General features: G+C 33.4%; 2 protein-coding genes across 4 annotated transcripts; one reads left to right on the top strand and one right to left on the bottom strand.

Annotated features, from left to right (window-relative positions):
* Positions 1–3,201: 3,201 nt before the first annotated feature.
* On the bottom strand, positions 3,202–8,819 carry LOC134269337 (ras-related protein Rab-11B-like). Of its 2 annotated transcripts, none has more exons than XM_062751539.1 (7): positions 8,662–8,819; positions 8,176–8,263; positions 7,943–8,054; positions 7,577–7,660; positions 5,840–6,033; positions 4,926–5,006; positions 3,202–3,943 (listed from the first exon to the last, which is right to left on the bottom strand). In XM_062751539.1, exons 2-7 carry the CDS (start codon positions 8,210–8,212, stop codon positions 3,837–3,839), a joined length of 615 nt encoding a protein of 204 aa, XP_062607523.1. In that variant the 5' UTR covers positions 8,213–8,263; positions 8,662–8,819; the 3' UTR covers positions 3,202–3,836. The 2 variants fall into 2 exon arrangements, with proteins under 2 accessions (XP_062607523.1, XP_062607522.1); XM_062751538.1 differs by having other exon boundaries at positions 8,176–8,265; positions 8,670–8,819.
* A 576-nt stretch (positions 8,820–9,395) lies between these two features.
* LOC134269335 (methionyl-tRNA formyltransferase, mitochondrial-like) lies at positions 9,396–24,785 on the top strand. 2 transcript variants are annotated; one of them, XM_062751530.1, is made up of 11 exons: positions 9,396–9,884; positions 15,334–15,409; positions 16,548–16,690; positions 17,018–17,140; positions 18,503–18,605; positions 19,644–19,719; positions 20,308–20,399; positions 22,181–22,256; positions 23,385–23,497; positions 23,986–24,237; positions 24,297–24,785. In XM_062751530.1, exons 1-10 carry the CDS (start codon positions 9,505–9,507, stop codon positions 24,211–24,213), a joined length of 1,410 nt encoding a protein of 469 aa, XP_062607514.1. In that variant the 5' UTR covers positions 9,396–9,504; the 3' UTR covers positions 24,214–24,237; positions 24,297–24,785. The 2 variants fall into 2 exon arrangements, with proteins under 2 accessions (XP_062607514.1, XP_062607513.1); XM_062751529.1 differs by having other exon boundaries at positions 23,986–24,785.

Genomic DNA, 24,785 nt, shown 5'->3' with positions numbered 1-24,785 from the left:
TGTGAAACATTGTAACATTACAAACAATGAATAGAATTCATATCACACAACAAAATCCAGTCAACCACTGTTCTTTCATTCTAACTTTTACCTTATGATGTTTATCTAGTAAGTACGTTTAACTGAAATGAATGCAACATTATATTCAGTAATTAGTATCTGGGATTCAATAAATGACAAGCTATTGTTCAACATATACATTTTACAAGCAGTAAATGAAATTTCATTATTTATTCATTACTTTCCCAAATATGCATGTATATTTCATTTATACACTCTAAAAAATGTATGATTTTCTTTTTTAAAAATAATCTTTATCATTAAATTTGTTCATTATAAAAAAAAAAAATGAACACAAAAATAACTCTTTTAAAGTAAATAATAATTTTCTATTCCTAAACCTTTTCTCTATAAAGACTGTATCATCAGGCTGTAAATGAAGGAAAATTTCCAAGCTTGTCTTTAAAACTGGAATACTTTTATGATTAGAAATTGAAAGATAATATAATTCCCAAAGAAACAATCACTTTTAGATTTTTGCTTTCTTGAATTTCTAACTATGGGGGAGAGAGAAGAATGTTAATCTACAAGGCCAAAAAAAAAAATAATCAATAGTTTCTTAGACACCGCCGCATCAGGACAAAAAGTGCCGCATTGATCATTTTCATTGAAATATTTGAAAAGGGGTATCTCAGGCCATGCAAAATTAATTCCTTGGTTCTCAGGCCTTTTTTCAAGAAATATGATGAGGGAGGGAGGCATTTTTTTTTTACTTTTTATTGCCCCCAAAACATGATGAGGCAGCTTTTTACATTGTACAAAACCTCAAAAAATGATGAGGGAGGTGATTTGTTGTTTTTATTTTATTGATTTAGCAATAAAAAGGGTCAATGAGGCGCCCTTGGAAGAGATGAGGGAAGGCCTGAGAACCAAGAAATTAATATTTTTTGGCCTCAATTTACAATTTTTCCAATGTAAAACAGAAAATTGAGTTTTCCCTTTTTAAAAATGGTAATAGATGTTTTTATTAGATATTAAAAGAATATATTTCTATTAGGTCGGGTATTTTGTTTGGTATAATATTTTTTTCGTCTTATCCATTTTTTATGAACCCCTTATATGAAATCTTAAATATTTAGATATGTTGATAATTTTACAATAAATACTCTCCAAAACATACACACACATACTCTGCATATATCAAGAATAAAATACACAATCATATATCTATATGTCAAAAACAGAGTCAAAGTAAACAAAGCATAAAAGATTAAATACGACAGAAAAAATTGCCAAAAAAGGAAGACAATAGTAGTTTAATTATCTGATTCTTTAGTTTTGTTTGAATGTTTTGCTTGTTATGTGCATTTTCCCCCATTGTATTAAATGAAAAACTTATTTTTTATAATCCCCATACTTGAATTTAAAATAATATTTAAATGATGTGGGTACACAATGCTACCCATATACTCTCTCTTTCCATGATACAATGTCACTAAGTTCATTTACCTGCAGCTGTTTGCATGGTTACAAAAGTTTTTACAGTCATAACAATTATTTCATTTAAGAACGCCAAATACAATTCTTGGTTGTAAATAAGCGACTATATATAACAAAAAAAATATACACTTTGGTCCCAACATTAACGTATTTACTCATCTTTATGTCCGTCCGCCTATAAGTCAATTGTATTTTTGAAGGCTATGTTAGAAAGATTGGCCTTCTAAAATACAATATTTTTATATCTCGCCTTTAAGTCGGATATATAGTTTTGGACCACTGTTTAACTCCCCAAAATCTGACTTATAGGTGAGTATATAGGGTAATAATATTTTTTAACTGTAGCCCATTCACTAAAATTTTGGTCCCTAATGAAAAAAACACTTTTTAAATCAGAACTTCAAGTAACATTCTATGGTCAAAGCACATGTTTGAAGACTGATGTAAAGGAAAAATATTAAAAGAAAGTCACAAAAAGTTACATGCCAGTCAATATATTCAAAAATAAATCCTTTGATATGTTTTGTAAATCACTGAAGAAGAAATCTCAGGCCTGGCAAAATTAATTTTCACTTAGAAATTTGAAAAAAAACAAATTAAAAGCACATCATGACATGGGGTCTTCACTGAGCTTGGAACCAGGAGTAACAGCTAAACTTGTTTAGTACGAACATGGATATTGCAAATTTACTGATATAGCGAATTTATCTTGGATGTCCAACTATATAAATTTAACGAATTCCCTATACATATATAAAAAATTTACGGATATAGCGAAGTAATTTCACAGGTCCTAGGGACTTCACTTTAACCGAGTTTGACTGTAATAACTTTCATGCAATAAATATCTATTTGACTAAATTTTGTTAGTAAGCCTGCTTAATTAACATTTTATTCAGAAACAATTCTACCAAATGTTCGATATACTAACACAAATGCTATAAAAATCTGTCATTTTATTTTTTATAAGACTTTGTATGTATCACATTTTTAATAGATTTTGCTAAAAAAAATTATTAAATTTCATGTAAATTAATATATATGAAATAATTTTGTTGAATTTGTCAAAGATATAAAAAAATCATATTTTTCCAAAAATTGCAAATAAGTCATCACATTAAATTCATATAAACAAAATAATTTATGTTGCATGCTTAATAACATATACTTCACAACCTGAATAAATCACAGCTAGCATAATATTTCAGAAAAAGGTTTGCCAATTAACTCCAACAACCTAATTAGGGCTAAGGAACTATGATTAATTTAAGTAAACAGAAATATATTCTACCATTCAAATATAGGACATACAGTATACATATAAAGAAAAACAATTACATTTAGAAAACAATAATTATTCAGGAGACGCTGAAATTGATTTGATCCTTTTTTTTTTTTTAAATTTTGTAAATTAGCTTACAGCTAATTTTTTGTTCATAAATTTGTATAAGAAACTGTAAAATGTTTACAAAAACAATATTTTCTGAATGTTTACACTCACTTAAACTCCATTCAATTGTCATTTTAGTCAATTTTATTCAGGAAAAAGGTGGTCATTTGAACATTCAATTACATTAAGAGTATTAAAGGGACCTAACTCTCTCACAACCAACTAGCACAACCACCTGAAGTTTAGAAAAAATAATTAAAAACAAAATATTGTCATCAATATAGAGAAAGCTTCTTTAGAAACGTAAAGTTTACATTGGGAAGCTCAGGAGAATTTTTTCTTGTAAATGTTGAATCACAAACCTGTGAAAGACTATTAAAAGACAATTCACTTGTAAAATCCATCCAAAACAACATACATATATCTCATTCAAATCAAAGAGAAAAGTCAACTCATCACCAACACTTAAATAGCAATGCTTATTAAAATCAAGCAATGCATTATTATATATGAAGAACTGAAGATAAAATAAGCTTGATGTTAATTCATGCCATTGTGCATCAAAGCTATGATAAAATTTGCACAATTTTATATACCGTATAAGTGGAAATTTTAGCGAGATACAAATTAAATGATTTGTCCTTAAAAATTGATATTTTTAACAAGATTTAATTATAGCAATTTTAAAATGATCACTAAAGAACCTATTACAAATATAACACAATTTATTTTCAGCGCTATCAAATTTTAGCGATCTCAGCAACCTCGCTAATAATGCCAAAATTTAATCCTTGCTAAAAATTTCTACTTATATGGTAATTGACATCGATCTGGTCCCATCATATGGTCCATCTGTTTATCTGTTATTATTGTTGACTTTGGACCCAGCCTTTGGTTTGTTTGTCTGTCTGTTGTTCAGTTAGCACCACAAGAATCCAAACTTATCCTAACACGCACAGCGACTTCCCTGTTCCTGTCCCCCCTTGTTTTCCTGGGGTACTATCCGTGATGAAGAGTCCGATTTCTCGGATTCTGTCTGTATCTTGAATATGTCTGAAAAATTTAGCTTCTTTATTTATTGTCTATTGAAAAATCTATTACTTTTTGATTTGTTCTTAAAATTACTGTAAATGAAAAAATGAAATGAATTTCTTCCGAATATTAATGCATATAATGATACATCCTCTTTGTGAAATTATAATGAAAGATGGCCAAGACATAATAATACTTTCACATAAAATTCTGCAGATTACACAAAGTACTTGTCTTATCATCGCAAAATGACTCACTCAGACATCAAAATTGACCAAAGCTGAATTCTTGCCTGGTTTTGATTCATTTAATAGCATGATAGGGAAGTTTAAAGAACACCTTTCCATTTTTCTTGGCATTTACTGATTAACTGATTTTACTGCAATTAATGAAATTTTAAAAATGCAACAAATTTCTATACTACTTTCAGACCTGTTTACCCATATCGTTGTTTCTCAGTAATTTTGATGAAATTTTTCCGTGAGATTTGACATTTGCCAGTGAGATTCCATTTTTCATTGATTTTACATATTTATGGAGAAAGACTGTTTTTTCTGATTACTTAGTCGCCGGCGTGGCAGAGTGGTTAGAGCGTCTGCTCTAGAGTAGCGAAGTAAGGACGCAGTAGGTGCTTGCACGAAAAAGACCCCTCCCCGCTCAATGGCCCGAGTAGAGGAAAAATTTGCAGTTCTCCACCGGCAAGTAGTGGCGTCTCCATAGAAATGACAGATTCGAGAGAGGGACGTTAAACAACGTATACTCAATCAATTTGATTTCTAAAAGGAACATAACGAAAACTTTTAATGCGAAAATTCCGAAGAAATGTATTTCCGTATTTTTATAACATCATAACGTGAGACGTATTTTGTACTAAAAATCCGTATAAAATACGGCAAAATCGTAAGAGTAAACAGGTCTGTACTTTTGTTATTAAGTAGCTTTTTCACCTCCTATGAGGTCCAAAATAAATTTCAATATTTATAGCGATTCAATATTCACTTACCAACTAATAGATTGTTAAAGGCCTCCCCAACATTGGAGGCATCTAAAGCTGAGGTTTCTATGAAAGAATAGTGGTATTTTTCTGAAAGAAAGAGAAACTAGTGTATCATCAAGCATGATTTTATAGTTACTTTTTTATTACACAAAACTTGTTTCAGCTGTATGTAGAAAAGAACCTGCACAATATAATAGAGTTAAGCTGATTCCTTTTGAACAAATTTGAAAGCTTTTTTATATCTCTAATTAGCATATGGTCACTTCTTTTAAATGTGAATTCAAGATACCAAAGTTCAACTCTATGTGTGTAGCATCTATTGAATAGAATTATAACAGTGCATTTATCTTGTAATAATCTTAGTTGTAACACATCATTTCATTGGATAAAAGATTTATCTTTTAAAAATCTCAACATAACTTAAAAATTTTGCATTATCAATTTTGAAATTTATTTCAAAAGTTACACTGATTTGAAAATTTGACAATTTTTTTCTCAGTTTATGGTCTTGGGGCATGGTCTGTTTAATTGCCCTCTGTAATACAAACAGAATGTTCGTCCCTCTTCTGTTAATACGACCCTCCGTGACTTCAGGTCCGTTTTATTGCCCTCGGTTATAAACACAAAATGAACTTACCTGCTAGTGTTCTGCCCTCCTCTGTTGACACGCTTCTCTGGGACTTCAGGTCCATTTTATTGCCCCACCCCATCATTAATACACACAAAATGTACTTATGTGTGAGTGTTTGGCCCTTTTCTATTGATACGACCCTCTAGGACTTCAAGTCCATTTTATTGCCCTCTGTAATACACACAGAATGTATATACCTGCTAGTGTTCAACCCTCCTCTATTGGTATGACCCTCTATGACTTTTGGTCTGTTTTATTGCCCTCAGTAATACACACAAAATGTACTTACCTGCTAGTGTTCGGCCCTCCTCCGTTGATACGATCCTCTGGGACTTCAGGTCCGTTTTATTTCCTACTATCATTATACACACAGAGGGATCGGCATGCTCCTTTAGCTCGCTGATCCATTTATCTAGGTTTTCAAACGTCTGGGGCTTTGTGATGTCATAAAGGACAAGTGCCCCTACAGCACCTCTGTAGTATCTACAAGTTCAAAGGTTAAAGGTCAATTTAATGATAAATAGCAATGTACTGTCTAGCCTGCTTTATCCAGACATTTGTTTCCTTAGGCCACAGTTTTTATATCTTTCGGTTTACGGATCCGCCGACCCGATTTTTTCAAGGTCTAGAAAATAAAAATAATGGATTTTATCACCACTTTCGATAATTTTCCGAAAAATTCATGCCTGATCATCAGGGTTTTAATATTTATAATGCGTCTGAGTCCCAAACATGTAATAAAACGTCTCATTCTTTCAAACGTTTTAGTGACTATAAACAGAAATGTATAAACATGGCGGCAAGCATGTCTATATTTTAAAGTGCAGTTAAAATGTTTGGAATAAGACGATGTCCAAAATTTTTCACGGAGAATGAGCAAGATGCAATATTTCTTTTCCCCAAAGAGTCCTGTTAAAAACGTAATCTTGTATGATTTTTATGGAAATAAAAATAACCACCAAATATCAGCTGTTTCAGTGGCATAACTTCGCTATTTTTTCCCATTGGTAATATTTTTCTTCCAATTCAAAAGTAAGGAATTAATAAATCAGTTGTTGAAACTGAACAATAATTGTAGAAATTGCACACAAAGACTATGTGCGTTTTTTAAACTTGAATTTTATTTCCCAAACCCAGACACATGCTAAATTTTGTGATAAGTGTATGAAAAAATGTAAAAATCAATATAACCAGATAAATAGATTGTTTTCATGGTTATAGGTCCCAGATACATGCCTTGTTGACATTTTACTTTGACCGCCGTTGGTATACATGTAGCTAAAAGGTCATGCTAATAAAAGGAAATAGGCAACAGTGTAGGGTTTCACTTAAAGATTTAAAGATAATCTGTGACTTCGTCTTCATAATTAATATAATACAGTTTACAAGACTATGAATCTAAATCAAAGTAAATTAGTTGTTTTTTTTTTTTTTTGGTTTTTTGTTTTTTTTTTTTTGTAAAAAAAAAAAAAATGAATAAATCATGTTCCCAATATTCTATGATCAACATCTTTAATTTTTAAAAGAGATCTTTTTTTTTAAAGATTTCAAATAAGATCTGAAGTAAACCTTCAGTAAAATCATTTGTAGTTCCTTTTATTTAATTCTCATTTTACTACAAATAATTTTTTCAAATTTCAGGAAATGTTTCTAATTTTTAGCAATTCAAAAGAGGGGTTGTGTTTTTTGTTTTTTTTTTAAATCAGTGATGTTCCGTTTTAAAGAAGTTTAAAATTATTTTTATTTTTATTTTGTCGCCACCCAATGGACATTTTGGTTGAAAAAATCCGTAAACCTAAAGTAAAATAACTTTGGCCTTACCATATATATATTTTAGAAGCTTTAGTGCAGACAACAATGTGCTAATTTATAAATACCACTAAGAATTTGTTTTATAAATACAATACAGGGCCTGGGCGTATGTAATGCTAATTCATGATTAGGCAAACAATTCCTATCCTGGTGATTGCCTCTTATTTTAAATATATCAATTTATATATTTTTCAAGGACACAATCGATACTCACACACTAGTTATCGCCCTGTATCTTTCCTGTCCTGCCGTATCCCAGATCTGAGCCCGCACGGTCTTACCTCGGATCTGAACATTTCTAAATAAAACATTATAATATGTATATAGATTGTCAATGAATAAACTAATTTGTTTGTGGACAAATTGAAAAAAAAATCAAATAGTTAACAGAGTTTATCATTTCAAATAAATTTATTTCAAATATATGGGAAAAATTATCACTCTCAGACAAATATTCACTTAAGACTTTTCAGGAAAATACAAAAAAATGTAATTTTGAACCTTGAAAATTTATTGCATTATTAGAGATATCTTCTATTACCATACATTAGGAAAAGACCTAAGTCAATGGTGTATGCACCTTGTGGCAAACTCGACTCCAATGGTGGTCTTGCTCTCTGCATTGAACTCATTCCTCGTAAATCGGGACAGGAGGTTTGTTTTCCCTACACCAGAATCCCCCACCAGAACCACTGAATAAAAATAAAAAATGTTCAAATCTTAATGCTTTCTGCTCAGAATACAGAGTCAGACTTCCAAATTTAAAATAGAATCCTCCATACATGTTTGTCATGCTGGGAACACATTAATTACCTTTCCATATAAAGTCATACTGGTCTTCTGCACCCATAATGGACACCTATACTTCAGTCTGTTGAAACCAATCCTGATCTGTGTTAATCTAAAATGAAAATTTGAAAACACTTTGACGATTACCAATTACTTTCACAGTGATACTGTGTAGTGTGTGGAAAATTTTAATGGGGTGTAAATTTTTGTTTGCTTTTGCAATTAATCAAAAGTTAACTGCTTTTAATATAAACATTGTTCTCTTGCTCCTCCATGAATTTCAAAATATTGATTTTTGTATTTACTCCGTCACCATTAGCCTTTTGCCTAGGAAGCTTACCATTTGCACCATTTATAAGAATATTCATTATTGTACACAGATGATAGAATAAAGAGAAAATAACTAGTTATGGGAATTACAGTTATTTTTTGAATTCATCTTTTTTGACTTCTGTCAAATCCCCTTACTTCCGTTGTCATAAAAAAATGAATAGGGTACAGTGACAAAACTTTTTACCTTCCTACTGTCACAAATGAATAACAGTTACTAAAGTTGAGGAATACTAAATGAACATTCACAAAAATTCTACATCACATTCTGTCAATGTCAAGTCGCCGATCAAAATCACACACAAAGTGACGAACGCGCAAAACACCTGTCACTCTAAAAATAGTTTAAGTATGCTAGTCGCATCTGCGTATTTAACTTTAATTTCTGATAAAGTTCAGAATATTTAGTAAAATTATTCAAAATCAAGTAAAAAAAATAATGCGAACCGCTAATAAGGGTCATTATTTTTATTCATCACCTTTTTGAAATTTGTTAAAATTTAGTTTCGTAACTTTTTCGGAACACCTCTAGCTTGAAATCGTGAGTTCCGCATTTTGAGCAGACCATTGACGTTGAGAAAGGGTGTAAAAAGTAGGCTTTTGGGCATTTATTTTAGCTGATTGGCATATTCTTGCTGATCATGATTAATACAAACTTTCTTATTCACTATTTTTTTCAGTGTCAGGCAGATTTTCAGTCTGTAAGACCGGCATGATAACCTTAGTCCGAATATCCTCGACTTTTTCATTGCTTATGAAACACGCTTATCAACCAACTTACACCATCTTTATGCTTTTAGGAAATGACAATGCAGAAAAAACAGTCGTTGAATCATTGGTTTATAGATATGTATTTAATTATTTGCCAAAATAACTAGACCATAAATATTTGATACTTTTTCTAGGTTGAAGGACATGTCAAAGAATGTGTAAAAACTGATAAAATTCACCAGGGGAAAGGTCAAAAATGTTTTGACAGAAGCGGTTTACATTATCCCAAGAGAATCATGAAAGAGTAACAACATGGCATTTATCCCAAAAAGACAGATATATTTGCAGCCTGTGTTGAAATACACATCTTTTCATAAAAATGTTTGCTTTTCAACGTGTTCAAAGAATACACTTCAAAGTTTTCAAAAACAGGACAACCAGCCAACAAGAAAATGCAACAATGCTTTAATGATAATTCAAAGGGAGTCAGGTAACTTTCAATGGATTTGTGCAAGTTACATTTCATCGTCTTCCATTCGATTTTCTGATAAGCAGCAAATTTTCAAAAAGTCATGTTTTGGACGAATGTCAGTGACAAAGCATCTACCCAGACCTAAGCCACCATGGAGGGTGCTGTTTTTTGGTACAGATAATTTTTCACTGAGGATGTTGAAAACTTTAAATGAAAACAGGTAGGCATTGCTCTGTATCAGATTCTCTGTAACATCAACTTACCAGTGTGTAGCAAGCTCCAATTTAAAAATTGATCATACATATACTCAGAGTTGGCTGTTGTATGATTGATTGTAATGATCAAGGTAACAGAGACCTTATAATGAGCATACTCAAAACCATGGCTTGAGACAATGTAAATAATTTGCCTATCTCATAGCTGCAGATCTGTAGCTCTCCGAAAAAAATATATTGATAGACCGGAGAGCTACAGTGCCACCCATTGAAAAAACTGTATATTTATTGCGCACAAAAAAGTGCGCTCTGTTCTCGATTTATTTCTCCGTTTTTAAAACTGTAATCTCAAACTAGATGCTGTCATGAGACAGTAATACCCGCACTATGGTGTTTGCCTCTAAATATACACTCATTCATATTGGACTTTCCAAGGAAGAAGTCAAAATAATTCTATAATTATCACCGTACATGTATTCGTCAAATTGAACATAAAATTTTCAGATGACCATATCAACTCTGAGCCTCACATATGTATTTTAAAATACTTAATTCATAACCAGTCTGAAATAACAGAATTTAATTAATGATTGAAGTGAATTACTTAATTAGATTCAAATAAATAATTTTCCCATAATTTGGAACTTTTTAAATTTACTTTCTCAACGACATAAAATATTATTTTAGTACAAAGCGTTTTTGATGAATTTATCAAAATGTGCAAACTGATTTTAGTATTTGGTCGGGAAAAAAACCCATTGAAAATACAACCCGATTAATTTGTCAATGCCTATCTCCTCCCCCCCCCCCACACACACACACACTCTCTCTCTCTCTCTCTCTCTCTCTCTCACTCTCACTTTTTTTAAAAACAAAGTTTAGTTTATTATGATAGTTTGAAATTTGTTCTTGTACTAAACAGTTTTATTTTTTACATTCACATTGGGTTTGCGTCACCCATTATCATATTTATAGATATCACCTCTCGGCACACCTCGGCCAATTCATACTGGCAACGGAATCAGCAAAGGTTTGTCGAATGAGATTATTTAGCACATGTATGCTGACGATGCAGTGTGGTCAGTTAAAATCATTTGTGTTTTAATTGGATTATATGGATTATATTTCATGAATTCGTTGTCACGACCTATGACATTCGGTAAGTACAAGATTTAGTATAGATTGCATAAAAATAAATAAATGCAAATGGTTAGGTTGAAGTTCAAAAAGGGTCAACATGGTCTAAGATCATCGCATGCCACAGTCGACAAATTTCACATTGTCAAGTTATCTCCCGTTGCGGACATTCAGTAGGCTATATAACAGACGCAGATCCAGAATTTTTTTTTCAGAAAGGGGGGGGGGGGGGGGGGGGGGTCACACCTCAGTCCAAAAAATCAGCCCAAGATTCCCTGAGATGGAAATAAAAAATAATAATAAAAACAATGATGGTGGAGTCCCTGTTTTCTAAGGGGGAGGATGTCCAAAGTCATTTTTATTCTCTACAGTACATATATAGTCTTATTTAAATAACTGCTAATTCCGGGGGGGGGGGGTTTCTTAGCCACTATCCCTGTACCTGAAATGACAATTGATCTTCTGACTCCATAATAGTAGAAAATTTTTTCATTTGACTATTTATACATATTTTGTTTCCTATGTTTATGTATTTTTGTTTGTCCACGGAAACTTTAACCTTGCCCATATTTTTTAAGTGGATTGGGCTATACACATGGCTTCAATATTTCATAGGTAAATTTCTTTTGGCAAAACCTTTTAATGGGTACCACCAATTTTGACCTCTTGATCTCTTGACCTTGGAGTTTGTTTTACAAGAAAAATACCTTGAACTTGGCGTAAGTTTTGAACAGGTGGTGCTAGGACTTTCATGCTCTTACATGTGTAATCATTGTGAACTTTCAACAGGTATAATTATTTTTGACCTAGACCTTAGAGTTGAATCCAATTTAACTTTAACCTTGGCAATAACTTTTGAACAGGTGAGGAAGTTCTAGGGATTTCTCCCTTTTTTCACATTTGTATTCCTTGTGACAAGACTTTCCCTTTGATACCAACAATTTAGACCCTTTGACCTTGACCTTGGAGTTTGACTTACATTTGAGAAACTTCAACCTTTGCCAAAAGCTGCCATAACAGTTGCTGTCACAACAAACAAACAAATTACTAAAAAAAACACAGAATACATGTACATATTTTATATTCAACAGATATACATCTGGTCATATCTCTAGTTCTCCCTTGAATGAGACATGGTGATATAAATTTTAAAAAACAATTATAAGAGTTGAAAAGGTTGTGCATATTGAAATATACTAAGCTCTGCGGATGAATTAGATATACCAGTTTAGCTTTATTTTGCTACCCAAAGCACCTTGATTAACTATTTATAAGCATACTGTTTTCTGAAATGTACTGATTTCTGTTGTCCATCTGTTTATCTGCAAACTTTTCACATTAACTTCTTAAGAACCACTGGGCTAATTTCAACCAATTACATTTAAATATGCAAAAGCGCCCGGATGATCCCGGGGGTATATTGTTTTTGTCCTGTCTGTTTGTCTGTTTATCTGTTTGTCTGTTTGTCAACTTTAACCTTGGCCATAACTTTTGAACAATAAGGGATAGAGACTTCATATTTGGTAAGCATACTCCACTAATAAAGTCCTTTCAAATGACTTCAAGGTCAATGACCTTGTGACCTTGACTAAGACTTATATGCTAAAAATAGCTTTTTCCACTGTTTGTCATAACTTTTGAACCATAGGAGATAGGGACTTCATATTTGGTATGCATACTCCACTAATAGAGTCCTTTCAAATGACATCAAGGTCAATGATCTTGTGACTTTGACTGTGACCTATATGCTAAAAATAGCTTTTTACACTTTTTGCCATAACTTTTGAACCATCAGAGATAAGGACTTCATATTTGGTATGCATACTCCACCGATTAAGTTCTTCCAAATGACACCATGGTCAATGACTTTGTGACCTTGACTGTGACCTATATTCTAAAAATAGCTTTTTCCACTGTTTGTCATAACTTTTGAACCATAGGAGATAGGGACTTCATATTTGATATGCATACTCCACCGATAAAGTCCTTTCAAACGACGGCAAGGTCAATGATCTTGTGACCTTGACTGTGACGGATATGCTAAAAATAGCTCTTTACACTTTTTGCCACAACTTTTGAACCATAGGAGATAGGGACTTCATATTTAGTACGCATACTCCACTGATTAAGTTCTTTCGAATGACACCATGGTCAATGACCTTGTGACCTTGACTGTGATCAATATGCTAAAAGAAGATTTTTTTAACTTTGTTGCCGCCGGGCGCGTAGTGTTTCACAAACACATCTTGTTCCAACATAAATCTTCTTCTCAAGAACAGCAAAGACATTTATTGTCCCCATTTTTGCTAAAGGTAGGGTACATTAAATCTCATTTGTTTGTCAATCTGCCCATCTGTCACAATAAATTTAACCTTGGTCATCATGGTCGTATATTTTGAATGAGAAGAGATAGGACTTTTATATTAAACATGTGTATTTATTAAATGGGACAATACCATTCTACATACACTATGATTTTCATTACCCATGATCTTGAAGTTTGATAATTTCCTTAAAAAATTAATTGCTTTGAATTGATCATTTTGAAAGATAAATGAAAGGGCATTTTATTACCTGTGATAAGACCTTCCAAAATGTATCATGACTTTTTGACTCTGTGACCTTGACCTTGAAGTTTAACTTAGTTTTCATTAATGTTGTATTTCCTTTTCATTGAGAAGAGATTTGACTTTCACATTTCAAGTGAACATTACCCATAACAAGAGGCTCCCAACATGCTATGATTTTTTACCCCTTGCCTTGATGTTTTAACAAAATTTCAAAAGAGTGAACTCTCCCATGATAAGACCACTGTTTAAAACAAAAAAGAGATTATACCATAAAAAACTTTATACTTTTAGCCCCCGGGCAAATGACAACTGCACATCTACAAAAAACCATCTCCCAAAGATGATTAGGATGCTGAATAAAATGTGGTGTATAGATGTTTATTTAATTATTTGCCAAAATAACTATACCATATACCAACCATCTCCTAAAATATGATTAGGCTGCTGAATAAAATGTAAGAGGAGTTTGGGATTTTTTAAAAAACGTAGGTTACAGGACAAAATCAAAATTCCAAAACCTTACTGCACATCTACATGACCCCACCAAAATCTCCCAAAAGCTGGTTAGGCTATAAAATGTAAGAGGAGTTCAGGGAAGACGGAGCTTTTTGCAAAAAACGTCATTTTGACAGAGGCAAAATTCCGAAAGTTACTGCACATCTACATGACCCCACCAACCATCTCCCAAAAGAATGGTTAGGCTGATAAAATGTAGAAGGAGTTAGGGAACATGGCATTTATTCCCAAAAGACAAAACCTTATATCTACATGCCCCACCTGTGTTGAAATCCAAGACTGAGCTTTTTGCATCAGAATTTTTGCTTTTCAGCATGTTCCAAAACCTTAGCACATCTTCAAACCATTCCCAAAAGCTTCAAAAACAGGACAATCAGCCAATAAGAAAATGCAACAATGCTTTTATCTACATGACCCCATAAATGCTGGTTAGCTAGGGTAAAATGTTCAGTGGATTTGTGCAAATTACTTTTCATCGGGGCAAAATCTCCAAAACCTTACTGCACATTCGATTTAGGCTCTGATAAACTGTAGCAAATTTTCAAAAAATCATGTTTTGGACCCCCATTTGACCCCCTGGGGCAAAATCAAAATTCCGACAAACATCTACATGACCCCACCAACCATCTCCCAAAAGCTGGTTAGGCTACTGAGTAAAATGTAGAAGGAGTGCTGTTTTTTGGTACAAAATTTCTCTCTGAGGATGTTGAAAACCTTTACAATGAAAACCATCTCCCAAAAGATGATTAAGCTACTGTGTAAAATGTATAATGTGACTGTAACATCAACTTATGCGGGTAGTGTGTTCCTAACATATTCTTTCAATGTTTCCACACCCAAACATTCCTCATAATTGTTGTTAATTGACCCTGATATTGTATGTACTTATTTATACTGCCATTTGGTTTCAAAGATAATGTATATGATTGATGTCAACTATGATACTTAATAGAAGATAAAGAATTTTTTTAAATCTTTCATTATTTGCAATTGGTAACAGAGACCTTTTTTGTGCGCAATAAATAAAATATACCATGGCTTGAGATCAATATATTTTTTTTCGGAATAATTTGCCTATATCTCACTGCTATCTTGGCAATGAATTGCATATTAAACAAAAGATTAATATTTTATTTTTTTCTTATTTCTGTAAGCTTTAGTTCTATGTGATTGATCATAATACATCGTGAGCAAAATAATTTACTGAAATCTATGTTCCTTTGTACTGTAGGTTAAGCCAGGGAAAAGACAGACTAGTAGACACTCTTGAAGTGGTGGCAATAAAAGCCAAGAAAAAAGGCTCCAAGGTTTGTCAGATAAAAGGCATAAAGATATAATTGTTCTACAAGCGTAAAATTTACACTACAAATACTTGTTTGAATTTGAAAGTTTATTAATTTTTACCAGGGCGCTTCCAGTAACATTTGAAAGTTAAAGATTTAGCTAATATTTTAATTAAAATTTTTATAAAGCAAAAACAGCACCTAAATCTATGTCGTATGAACTAGTTCAATGTTCGACACTTATGGTAGCGCGCTTGCCCGGGACAACTGAATATTGAGGTCGGGCTACTGAACATGTCTTTAAACTTGCCCTGTAGGGCTACTGTAAATTTTACCATACACTCACTCAAACCAATAAAAATAATTATAATTTACACACAATATGTATACCTGATAATCGTTAAATTCATTTTCAAACATGTTTTATCATCATATTTATTATTTTTGTGAGTCAAATTGTAAACTTTAAAGGTGATTCGAAATATCCTAAATGATTATAAATGTGGAATTTTTCGAATAGAAAAAATGTCTTAGGTACAATCATAAAGTGACAATTTTTACCCAAAATACAGATAGAATGCAGGATTTGACATCTCTATTTGACATCTCTATTTTCACCCCCCCCAACCCCCTGTACCCCCACCAGCAGGAGGGGGAAGCCCCCTCCACCACCTAGCCCCCTCCCGCACCTACCCCTCTCATCGCTTCGCGACCCGACCACCAGCCTTCAGCTGCTGGACAATTTATACATGAACAGGGCTAGTAGAAATTAGAAACCTTACTGCTAGCCCTGCTGACAACTATGTTTTTAGAGTTAGTGTCAATCCCTTTAGTTACAGAGTTTTGAAATACTGTGGTATGGTGTATTGTTTTAATTTGTGGAAGAGGAAATTCATGAGCAACTAAAATGTTAAAATATGCATGGAGACATCATTGATAATTTCACAGGTATACCGTATTAAACTTGTATGAATAACAGATCAATATAAGAACCAATGCATATATTAAGGCTGGAGATGTTTTGTGGATAAGTTTCATGTGATAATTATGTATTAAATCCACAAACAGAGGTTACTCACACTCAGTGATACTTACACAGTAGGTATGTGAGTATCTGCACATGTATGTTCTTGTAAAAAATTTTATTTTCTCCCTTTCTAAGGTTCCAGTACGTCGGTACGCAGAGGATCAGGGGCTAAGGGTCCTGGACTGGCAGCCAGAGTTACACCCCCTGACGTACGACGTGGGAGTCCTAGCATCATTTGGTTTCCTAATTCCATCAAAGGTTATAGACATGTTTCCGTAGTAAGTGATTTACTGTTTATTTTTGAGGAATTCTAAGCTGTGCAGATTTTATTGATTGTTGATCTGTTCTTTACATTTAGATTCACAGAAATATATATGATAGGATTAAATTTCACTGTCCCAAATAAGATTCTAAGAAGTTTTCTGCCACTTCCCTTTTCTATCCATAAAAAGGATCTTTATCTTATCATGTTTATACTTTAAAAAGTGTGAGAAAGAAAATTATGGAACAAAAATGTGTTTGTTTTCATGTTCATTAGATCAAAATCGGTGGTGTGAAAATAAATAGTCCATATATAAATTTACATTTTAAGCACTGTTTTTCAGTGGAATCTTGAATGTCCACCCTAGCTTGTTACCCAGATGGAGAGGGGCTTCCCCCATAGAACACACAATCCTTTATGGGGACACGGAGACTGGAATCTCTATAATGGAGATCAGACCCAAACAGTAAGTGTTAGATATAGAGACAAGCATCTCTATTTTAGAGATCAGCCCGAAACAGTAATTGTTAGATATAGAGACAAGCATCTCTATTGTAGAGATCAGCCAAAACAGTAAGCGTTAGATATAGAGACAAGCATCTCTATTTTAGAGATCAGCCCAAAACAGTAAGTGTTAGATACAGAGACAAGCATCTCTATTGTAGAGATCAGCCCAAAACAGTAAGTGTTAGATATAGAGACAAGCATCTCTATTGTAGAGATCAGCCCAAAACAGTAAGTGTTAGATATAGAGACAAGCATCTCTATTTTAGAGATCAGCCCAAAACAGTGAGTGTTAGATATTAGGAGTGAAACGGTTCACCACTGTATCGGTTCACCGCGGTATTTTTTCTCGGTTCGATACATGGTACAAAATCTCTACTTTCGGTTCGGTTCGTTTTTCGGTCAGGATCGTCATTCAGTCGGGTTTGGCATAATGTATAAACAAGCTTTTCTGTATAATTAGTTCAGAAACGTAAGTTTGTGTGGACTTTTAGTTTGTAAAATAATTTTTAACAGTCAAATCAATTAAATTGATACATTTTATCCATTTTGCACATAAATTATTTTACTAGATTAAGTAAAAGGTAGCATAAAACAACATTGAGCTGTTTTCTTCTATAAAAATGTATCGTATCGAAAATAACAGAACCGAGACCAAATTTTTCGATACTTATCGAACCGTGAAGGAGGCGTATCGTTTCACCCCTATTAGATATAGAGACAAGCATCTCTATTTTAGAGATCAGACCCAAACAGTGAGTGTTAGATATAGAGATGGGCAGTTAGTGTTATAAAACCAGGCATATCTCTATCATAGAGATCAGAGCAAATCAGTAAGTGTTAGATTTAGAGACAAGCATCTTATTATAGAGATCAGACTAAAACAGCCAGACAGTGTTATAAAACCAGGCATCTCTATCATAGAGACTTAGACTAAAACAGTAAGTGTTATTAAACCAGGGATCTCTTTGCCTCTCTTATGGAGTGTTATAAACAAGTCTGTTAGTATCTCTGTCATAGTTATAGACCAAATTAAGATGATAGGTGTAGAGACTAGAGACTTATGATAAAGTCTTTCATAGAGGTAGACCAAAACAATATATGTAATGTATAAAAATTGGCAAAGTATAGGATATCTTAGGAATGAATATATGCTACATTTTTAATTTTTTTTAATGGTTAATAATTATGAAGAATCTCATTGTATATCAAAACATGGATCCTACATGCATTCTTACTTTTTAGCTATACCCATGATATGTTGTAATTCTAATTTTTCTCTATTACATGTACTTCAATTTATTTGAAATATGTACCTTTGTAGCTTTGATATAGGACCAATCTTGTTACAAAAGCAATATCCAATTCCAAACAGAGTTACAGCCCCTGAATTGAGACAAATAATGGCAGAGAGAGGATGTAATGTGGTGAGTTTCATTCAGATTGATTGATTGTATATTGTTCAGTGTTCCATTTGAGAATTTTTCACTCATATAGAGACGTCAGCGTATGCCAGTGAAGGGCTTCAAATTTAGACCCATACTCGGCACTCAGGGCAGTTCTTTATCCTGCCAACATCTACCGTGACGTTTGACCTACGTCTTTAAAGTCATATGCGAAAGACCCATGACTTTCGCTTCTGATGCTGAGCACTTGGCAGAGGAACAGTCACTAACTATGTTTATGTCTTAGGTTTGACGCGGGACTGCAAATGAGAATCAAACCTGGGCATCCCTATCACAAAGTGAATGCTCTACCACTAGGCAACCGTGACCGATGAGTCTCGTACAAAAGTGTGACTCCCAATAAAGGAATTTTATTTTTCTTTATCTGAGATCATGGAGCACTTATTGGTACTGAGATGCTATAAATCACATTTTTACCCATGCAAAATGCATGTATATCTTCAAGTTTTGCAGCTATTTTTTAATTTGTGAATATTTCTTGCTTGCTTAATCCACTGACTTTGTAGATAGACTCCTGAATTACGAGAAAATATTTACATCCACTGAATATTTTCTCCTTTATTTCTTAGGAAAACCCATTGCGTTAATCACTGCATGAACTACATTAGGCATGTCGCCTGTACAGATTTCTTGATCAGTGGCTGTTCCATCAATGAAACGTATAAAGACGTTCGCATCATTAATACAATAATTTAACTTTTTAATCCTTAATTAAATGATTATTTAAACAGATATAAATATAAACAATAAAATGTCTTTCTTTTTTGTTATTACTGGAATTAAGGGTCGCAGCTATTGCAGAAAAAAATTACATTACACGCTTACGCGGGTTATGTATTTTTTCTGCAACAGCTGCTTCTGTTAATTCCAGTAATAACAAACAAAGAAAGCATTTTATTGTTTAAATAAAGTTCTCTGCAATCAAAGGTGATTTAGTAAACAGTCATACTGGTTTGGACCTTACCTGTATAACTTTATTGTTGAACTGTTGTTTTACAGATGATGGAGGCCTTGTCTAATCTACCAGAGCTGGAACGGCGTGTCGTGGAACAGAGTGAGATTGGGGTCACATACGGTAACATTGTTTTGTTCTTTTATGTCTTACTGTGTGTAATATTTTTGCTAAGGCATTTAGTTTCTACCATTGCTATGCAACTCACTGTGGAATCATTTTATTTGGGAGTGGCTTAATTTTTTGTTGCAAAGTCATACTTTCTTTTGAAGGCATAACAGACTTCTTGAAATTGTTATCCCCAAGAACCTGTAAAATTTAAGCAATCCTTGAAAATTGGCCCCCATGAAGTTTAATAATTCCATAGTACTACAAAATAGCCCTTAGTTCATTTGTGATTCATAAAAGTGATTCTGTGAACCTGAAGACGGTTGATAATCCTTAATTGTTGTGGGCTATCTTTCAATTGACATATCTCTGACTGATAACGTATTTGTCTAAAAATTCTAAATCATGAAGACTTTTAACTTGTACGTCAGCTTCAAGAGTTACCTCCCTTACAATACACATTTCTTTTTTTCAGCCTACAAAATATCTCACAATGCCTCCTTTGTCTAAATCTTTGTCTAGCAATTCTATATCATGAAGGTTTTTAACTTGTATATCAGCTTCAAGAGTTACCTCCCTTTAAATACACATTTCTTATTTCAGCTCACAAAATATCTCGCCACGCCTCCTTTGTAGACTGGGAGAATCAGACTTACCAGTGTATAGACAGGCAGCATCGAGCTCTCCATGAGATAGTGAGTATATGTATATGAGATAGGGAGTTGATGAGGACATTCACACTTTGATATGAAATATTTCTGATAAACTATGTCATAATATTATACTTTCATGTAAATTAGTTGAATCTGATTGGTCAAGAAACATTTGTTAAAAAACACTATTACCCGCTGAATAATAAAGCCACGCCCTCTAGCGTAGCCACAGTTACCAGTGCTTGACGATGGGTGATATTCCAAAAACTAGCGACTGCGCAGAATTTATGCGCGCATGGTTCACTGTTATATGTATTTGTATAAAACATTCAGTATAATATATTGTGTCATGGTGCGGTACTTTTTCTTTTGAGGTTGGCCATACTTTAAATCAGATAGAAAACCTTTGGCTGAATTCCAACTTACTATAACTTCTAGGGGGCGGAGCTTCGCCGTACAATAACTTCCAATTAACCGTACAATAACTTCCGACAGAATTCGATGGTTTTTAAATAATTTTTCTTCAATTTCTGTAAGCTTAAACACAATATCTAGAGGAAACGTGAGAAATCTCACAGAATCTAACCCCACCCCCCTTCACTCTATAAATGCATACGTGACAGGGATGGGGTAATTGAACAAAAAGTAATTGTACTTGGCTGTAATTAATTAATTACATTTTTTGTACAGCAAAAATTAATTACTTTTTAATATAATCGGCCCATCGCTGAATTACGTGAAAACCATTTTCAAGAGAAATACATGTAAACTCATTAGTTAACTGCTTTAAACAAAACTAAAAACAATACACAGAATTTCACAAAAAAACATGTATATTCAATGAAAACAGATAATTTAAATCTGACAATATTGAAAACACGCGCAGTACGATGACTTTCTTAAAAGTACCTGTTTCCTGGGTTCCTTGAGTTAAATGCACACTGATACATGTTCGTATAATACACAAGTATGCATTCGGACTTTTTCACAATGCATTCCATAATATTGACATCTGTGGCTATGGTACTCCATTCGGATTTCCTCCGGACATGCAACCGTAGCGGTAGTGACAGTAATGAAGCGGATCATGGTGCAGACGGATCCAAGATTCCAGTACCTTATGATTTTTGAAATATTCATACTGCTTAAATTAATCCATCAAATACAATTGCACACTTGTTTAACATCGCTTGACTTTCCAATGCAACCATCTCCTTCATACTTTCTGATTTGTTTGAACCATCTACGATGGACCTAGGCCTGTGACGTAATGTCGCGTGCAGTTTGATGTCGAGGGAGTGACTATGCAAATGACCATGACACAAGACATTTATATCAGACAGAAATCTTTTAAGCTTGTAAGGAATTTATTATACAGAGAGGCGTGGCTGTACACATTTCTTTTTGACTCGACTGCCACGCCTCTTTGTACAATAAATTCCTTACAAACGTATAGAAGGCAGTACTGTAAATATAACATAAATATTTGACATGTGTGAATGGGATAGTGAGTAAATGAGAAAATTTCACACATTTTAATATATAAATTATATATAAGTCACCCTTCAAATCACAAACAGTGTGTGACAATGGTTTTCTTGGGGTGAAAATTTTCAATGTTACACTCAACTACATGCAATATTTATATACCAGGGGTATTATGTAATTTTTTTGGAGGTTGTTATAGAGCCAATAAGAAATTCTTTTGCTACATGTATAAGTTTTGATAGATTTCCAAGCAACACTAGTTTCTTGATTTTTGTCATGCAATACATGTATGTACATGTAGTTATTTGATATTTATGGCAAACTTTATTTTACAGGAAGCACTAAAAACAGTCTTCAACAAAACAAAAATTAATCTCCAGGATCCATGTGATTTTGATGTCCTTAATGCAGGTACTCAATGATAAAAACTGTTTGTAGTAAAAACTCAGAAAAAGCATATACTTGTACTTTTTTAGAACAATTTAAATCTTTGAATTTCCTATTCTAATTTTTTTTCTCTCAATTCAGATTTTTTTTTTAAAATTAATTTGGGGTGGATTGGTGGAAGAGAATGATCCTCTGTTCACATTTGTCTGTAAATTTAACAATTTTTAAAGAAGACAGGAGATCAAAATGAAATTCAATAAACCATATGGAGCAAACTTAAAATCAAAACATATTAAATTTGAAAGAATGAACTATCAAGCCTAGAGTTATCTCACTTGGAATACATATGACCTCAATACATCAAACATTACTGTGGTTTGCCGAGGTGTGCCGAATGTCCTCCTGAAGCTCTGTGAATTAAGCTTCGGTTTTGTGGAAGATTTCATTGTGACGGCAGTTTGTAACATGCTGGGTTCAATATATCGCAGTATCAAAATATTATGCTACACCAGTACTTGCAGATATCTTTACACTGTAATGGCAATTTATGTGATTTCGTAGGAATATAAATGAAAAGAGGTTGTAAATAATAACTTTTTCATGTTAATATTTACTATTTATTAAATGGTGACTTATAAAAAAAAAAAAGTGTTGGTGAGGAGGAACAATTATCTTTGAACTCATGAATGAAAATGTAAGTCAAATACAATCAAACTTAAGCATATAAGACACTGATATCTCAGATAACACTGATATGTTGAAATGAGTTGGAAGATCGACTCCCTTTTCCTTTAATGTAAAACCACATATTTTCGTGGGGTCAAATTTTCATGGTATGAGGAAAAACTCCTGGTTTGTGGGGATTTGATTTCGTGGGTGTAGAATTGTTGAGTAGTAATGTATGTCATATTTAACATTTCGTGGTGGACATGAATTCTTGGGTGTCTTCGCACCTCAAAAACAACGAAAATTAAACCCCAATGAAAATTTATGATTTCTCAGATTGTTTTTTAACGTGGGTATCTTGAATCTTGGGACAACTCAAAGTTTTTCCTCCTTTGAGTTTGAAATAGTGAAGTTTTACTGTAATAATAAGTACTGGTATTCCTGTGTCACATAGAGTTCACTTTACTTATATTGACTTATGTTCAGATTCCAGTGTGGAGGCAGCAGTAAAGAAGAGATTTCACTGTCCCGGTTCTGAGGTACCAGCGGGGGCATTGTTTTACAGTAAACCACACAAACTACTGCTGGTCAAATGTCGGGTGAGTGCTACATTTAAGGGGCTGCTGATAATTAATGCAGTACATTGTATTAAAAAGTTAAGGCAAAAAAAATTGAAACTATGGTTCTCAGGTCTGCATGTGTCCGCAGCCCGCATTGCAAATTTTATCATATTTCTGATAAATAAAATGGTAATGTGGAGACCAGTATGTCGAAAAAAAAGTTCTGCTCTCAGTTTCTTGTATTAAATAAGTACTTGAATATGTCGTCTGGTATCCATTTCAAAAATATTCGAAGATTGTGCCTTTGCTGTTCACATTATTAAGCAATGGATAATGCAAACCTACTGATCAGACATGGAAAGCATTACGATTACAAGATTTTGAATTCTAATCAAATCATGGAATATGCCAGCAGAGCATTTGCTATTCATAACATTAACTCATTGTTCACTGAATAACCTGAATAACATTGTTTATTTCTTAAATGATTTTGTTCCATAAATTTAATGTATGAATTTCTGTTACAGGATGGTTGGACAGGGTTTGGAAGTGTTAGAATAAAAAAGAGACAAAGTGCTATGGATTTTTACTGCGGATATCTACAGCAGAATATGGATCCAAGGTTCCAGAGTGTGGATAACGGAATACAGTTCAACCTTGATCTAATGACCCCTAGGGTACTCCATAGTCAGACAATGCCCCTTAAAGTCAGAGAGGGGTGCTATACAGACCTTAAAGTGGGTCACGGCAGCTGACCGTGAAATGGTGATGGAGTGCAGGTCAATCGCGATCCCATGCCCCTATTGTTCCTGTATAGTTGGAAGCCTTGGATTCGGAGAGAAGTGATATACAAACCTGAAAGTTTGTCTTGGTAGCTTACCATAGTATGGTTCTTGACATAAGTTGTGACCTTAAAGTTGAATTTGATGACTGGTTTTGATACACCTGGAACAGCCTTTCTAGTGAAAATTCTCTTGGAGATTTCATGACATGGAATTTGAATAACTATTTTACAAGAAATGGAGATATTGAAGACTCTTGACTTAAAGCTGGAGTGCCAGAAGTAAAAGCTTTAAATGCTTTTATAGTACCTTGTTTTGACAATATCTGCATAGATTTCTGATTCTGTGTAAGAGATTAAGTTCATTTTAATAAAGTTGTCATCCATACATTTCAAAGTCAGTGATCTAAAACATCTTAAACTTTGCCAAAATATGTACAGGTGACTCTCGATGGCTCGAACTCCGATCCCTTGAAGTTCTCGATCTCTCGAAGTGAACCTCTGGTCCCGTTTTTTCCCTCTCTATAACTAAGGAAATTTACCCCG

The sequence above is a fragment of the Saccostrea cucullata genome, unplaced genomic scaffold (assembly GCF_032062105.1).
Source record: "Saccostrea cucullata isolate Sc308-1 unplaced genomic scaffold, CSIRO_AGI_Scuc_v1 ctg770, whole genome shotgun sequence".
Lineage (NCBI taxonomy): Eukaryota > Metazoa > Mollusca > Bivalvia > Ostreida > Ostreidae > Saccostrea > Saccostrea cuccullata.
The sequence above is the reverse complement of the archived record's forward strand: the minus strand, read 5'-3'. Positions and strand labels throughout refer to the sequence as shown.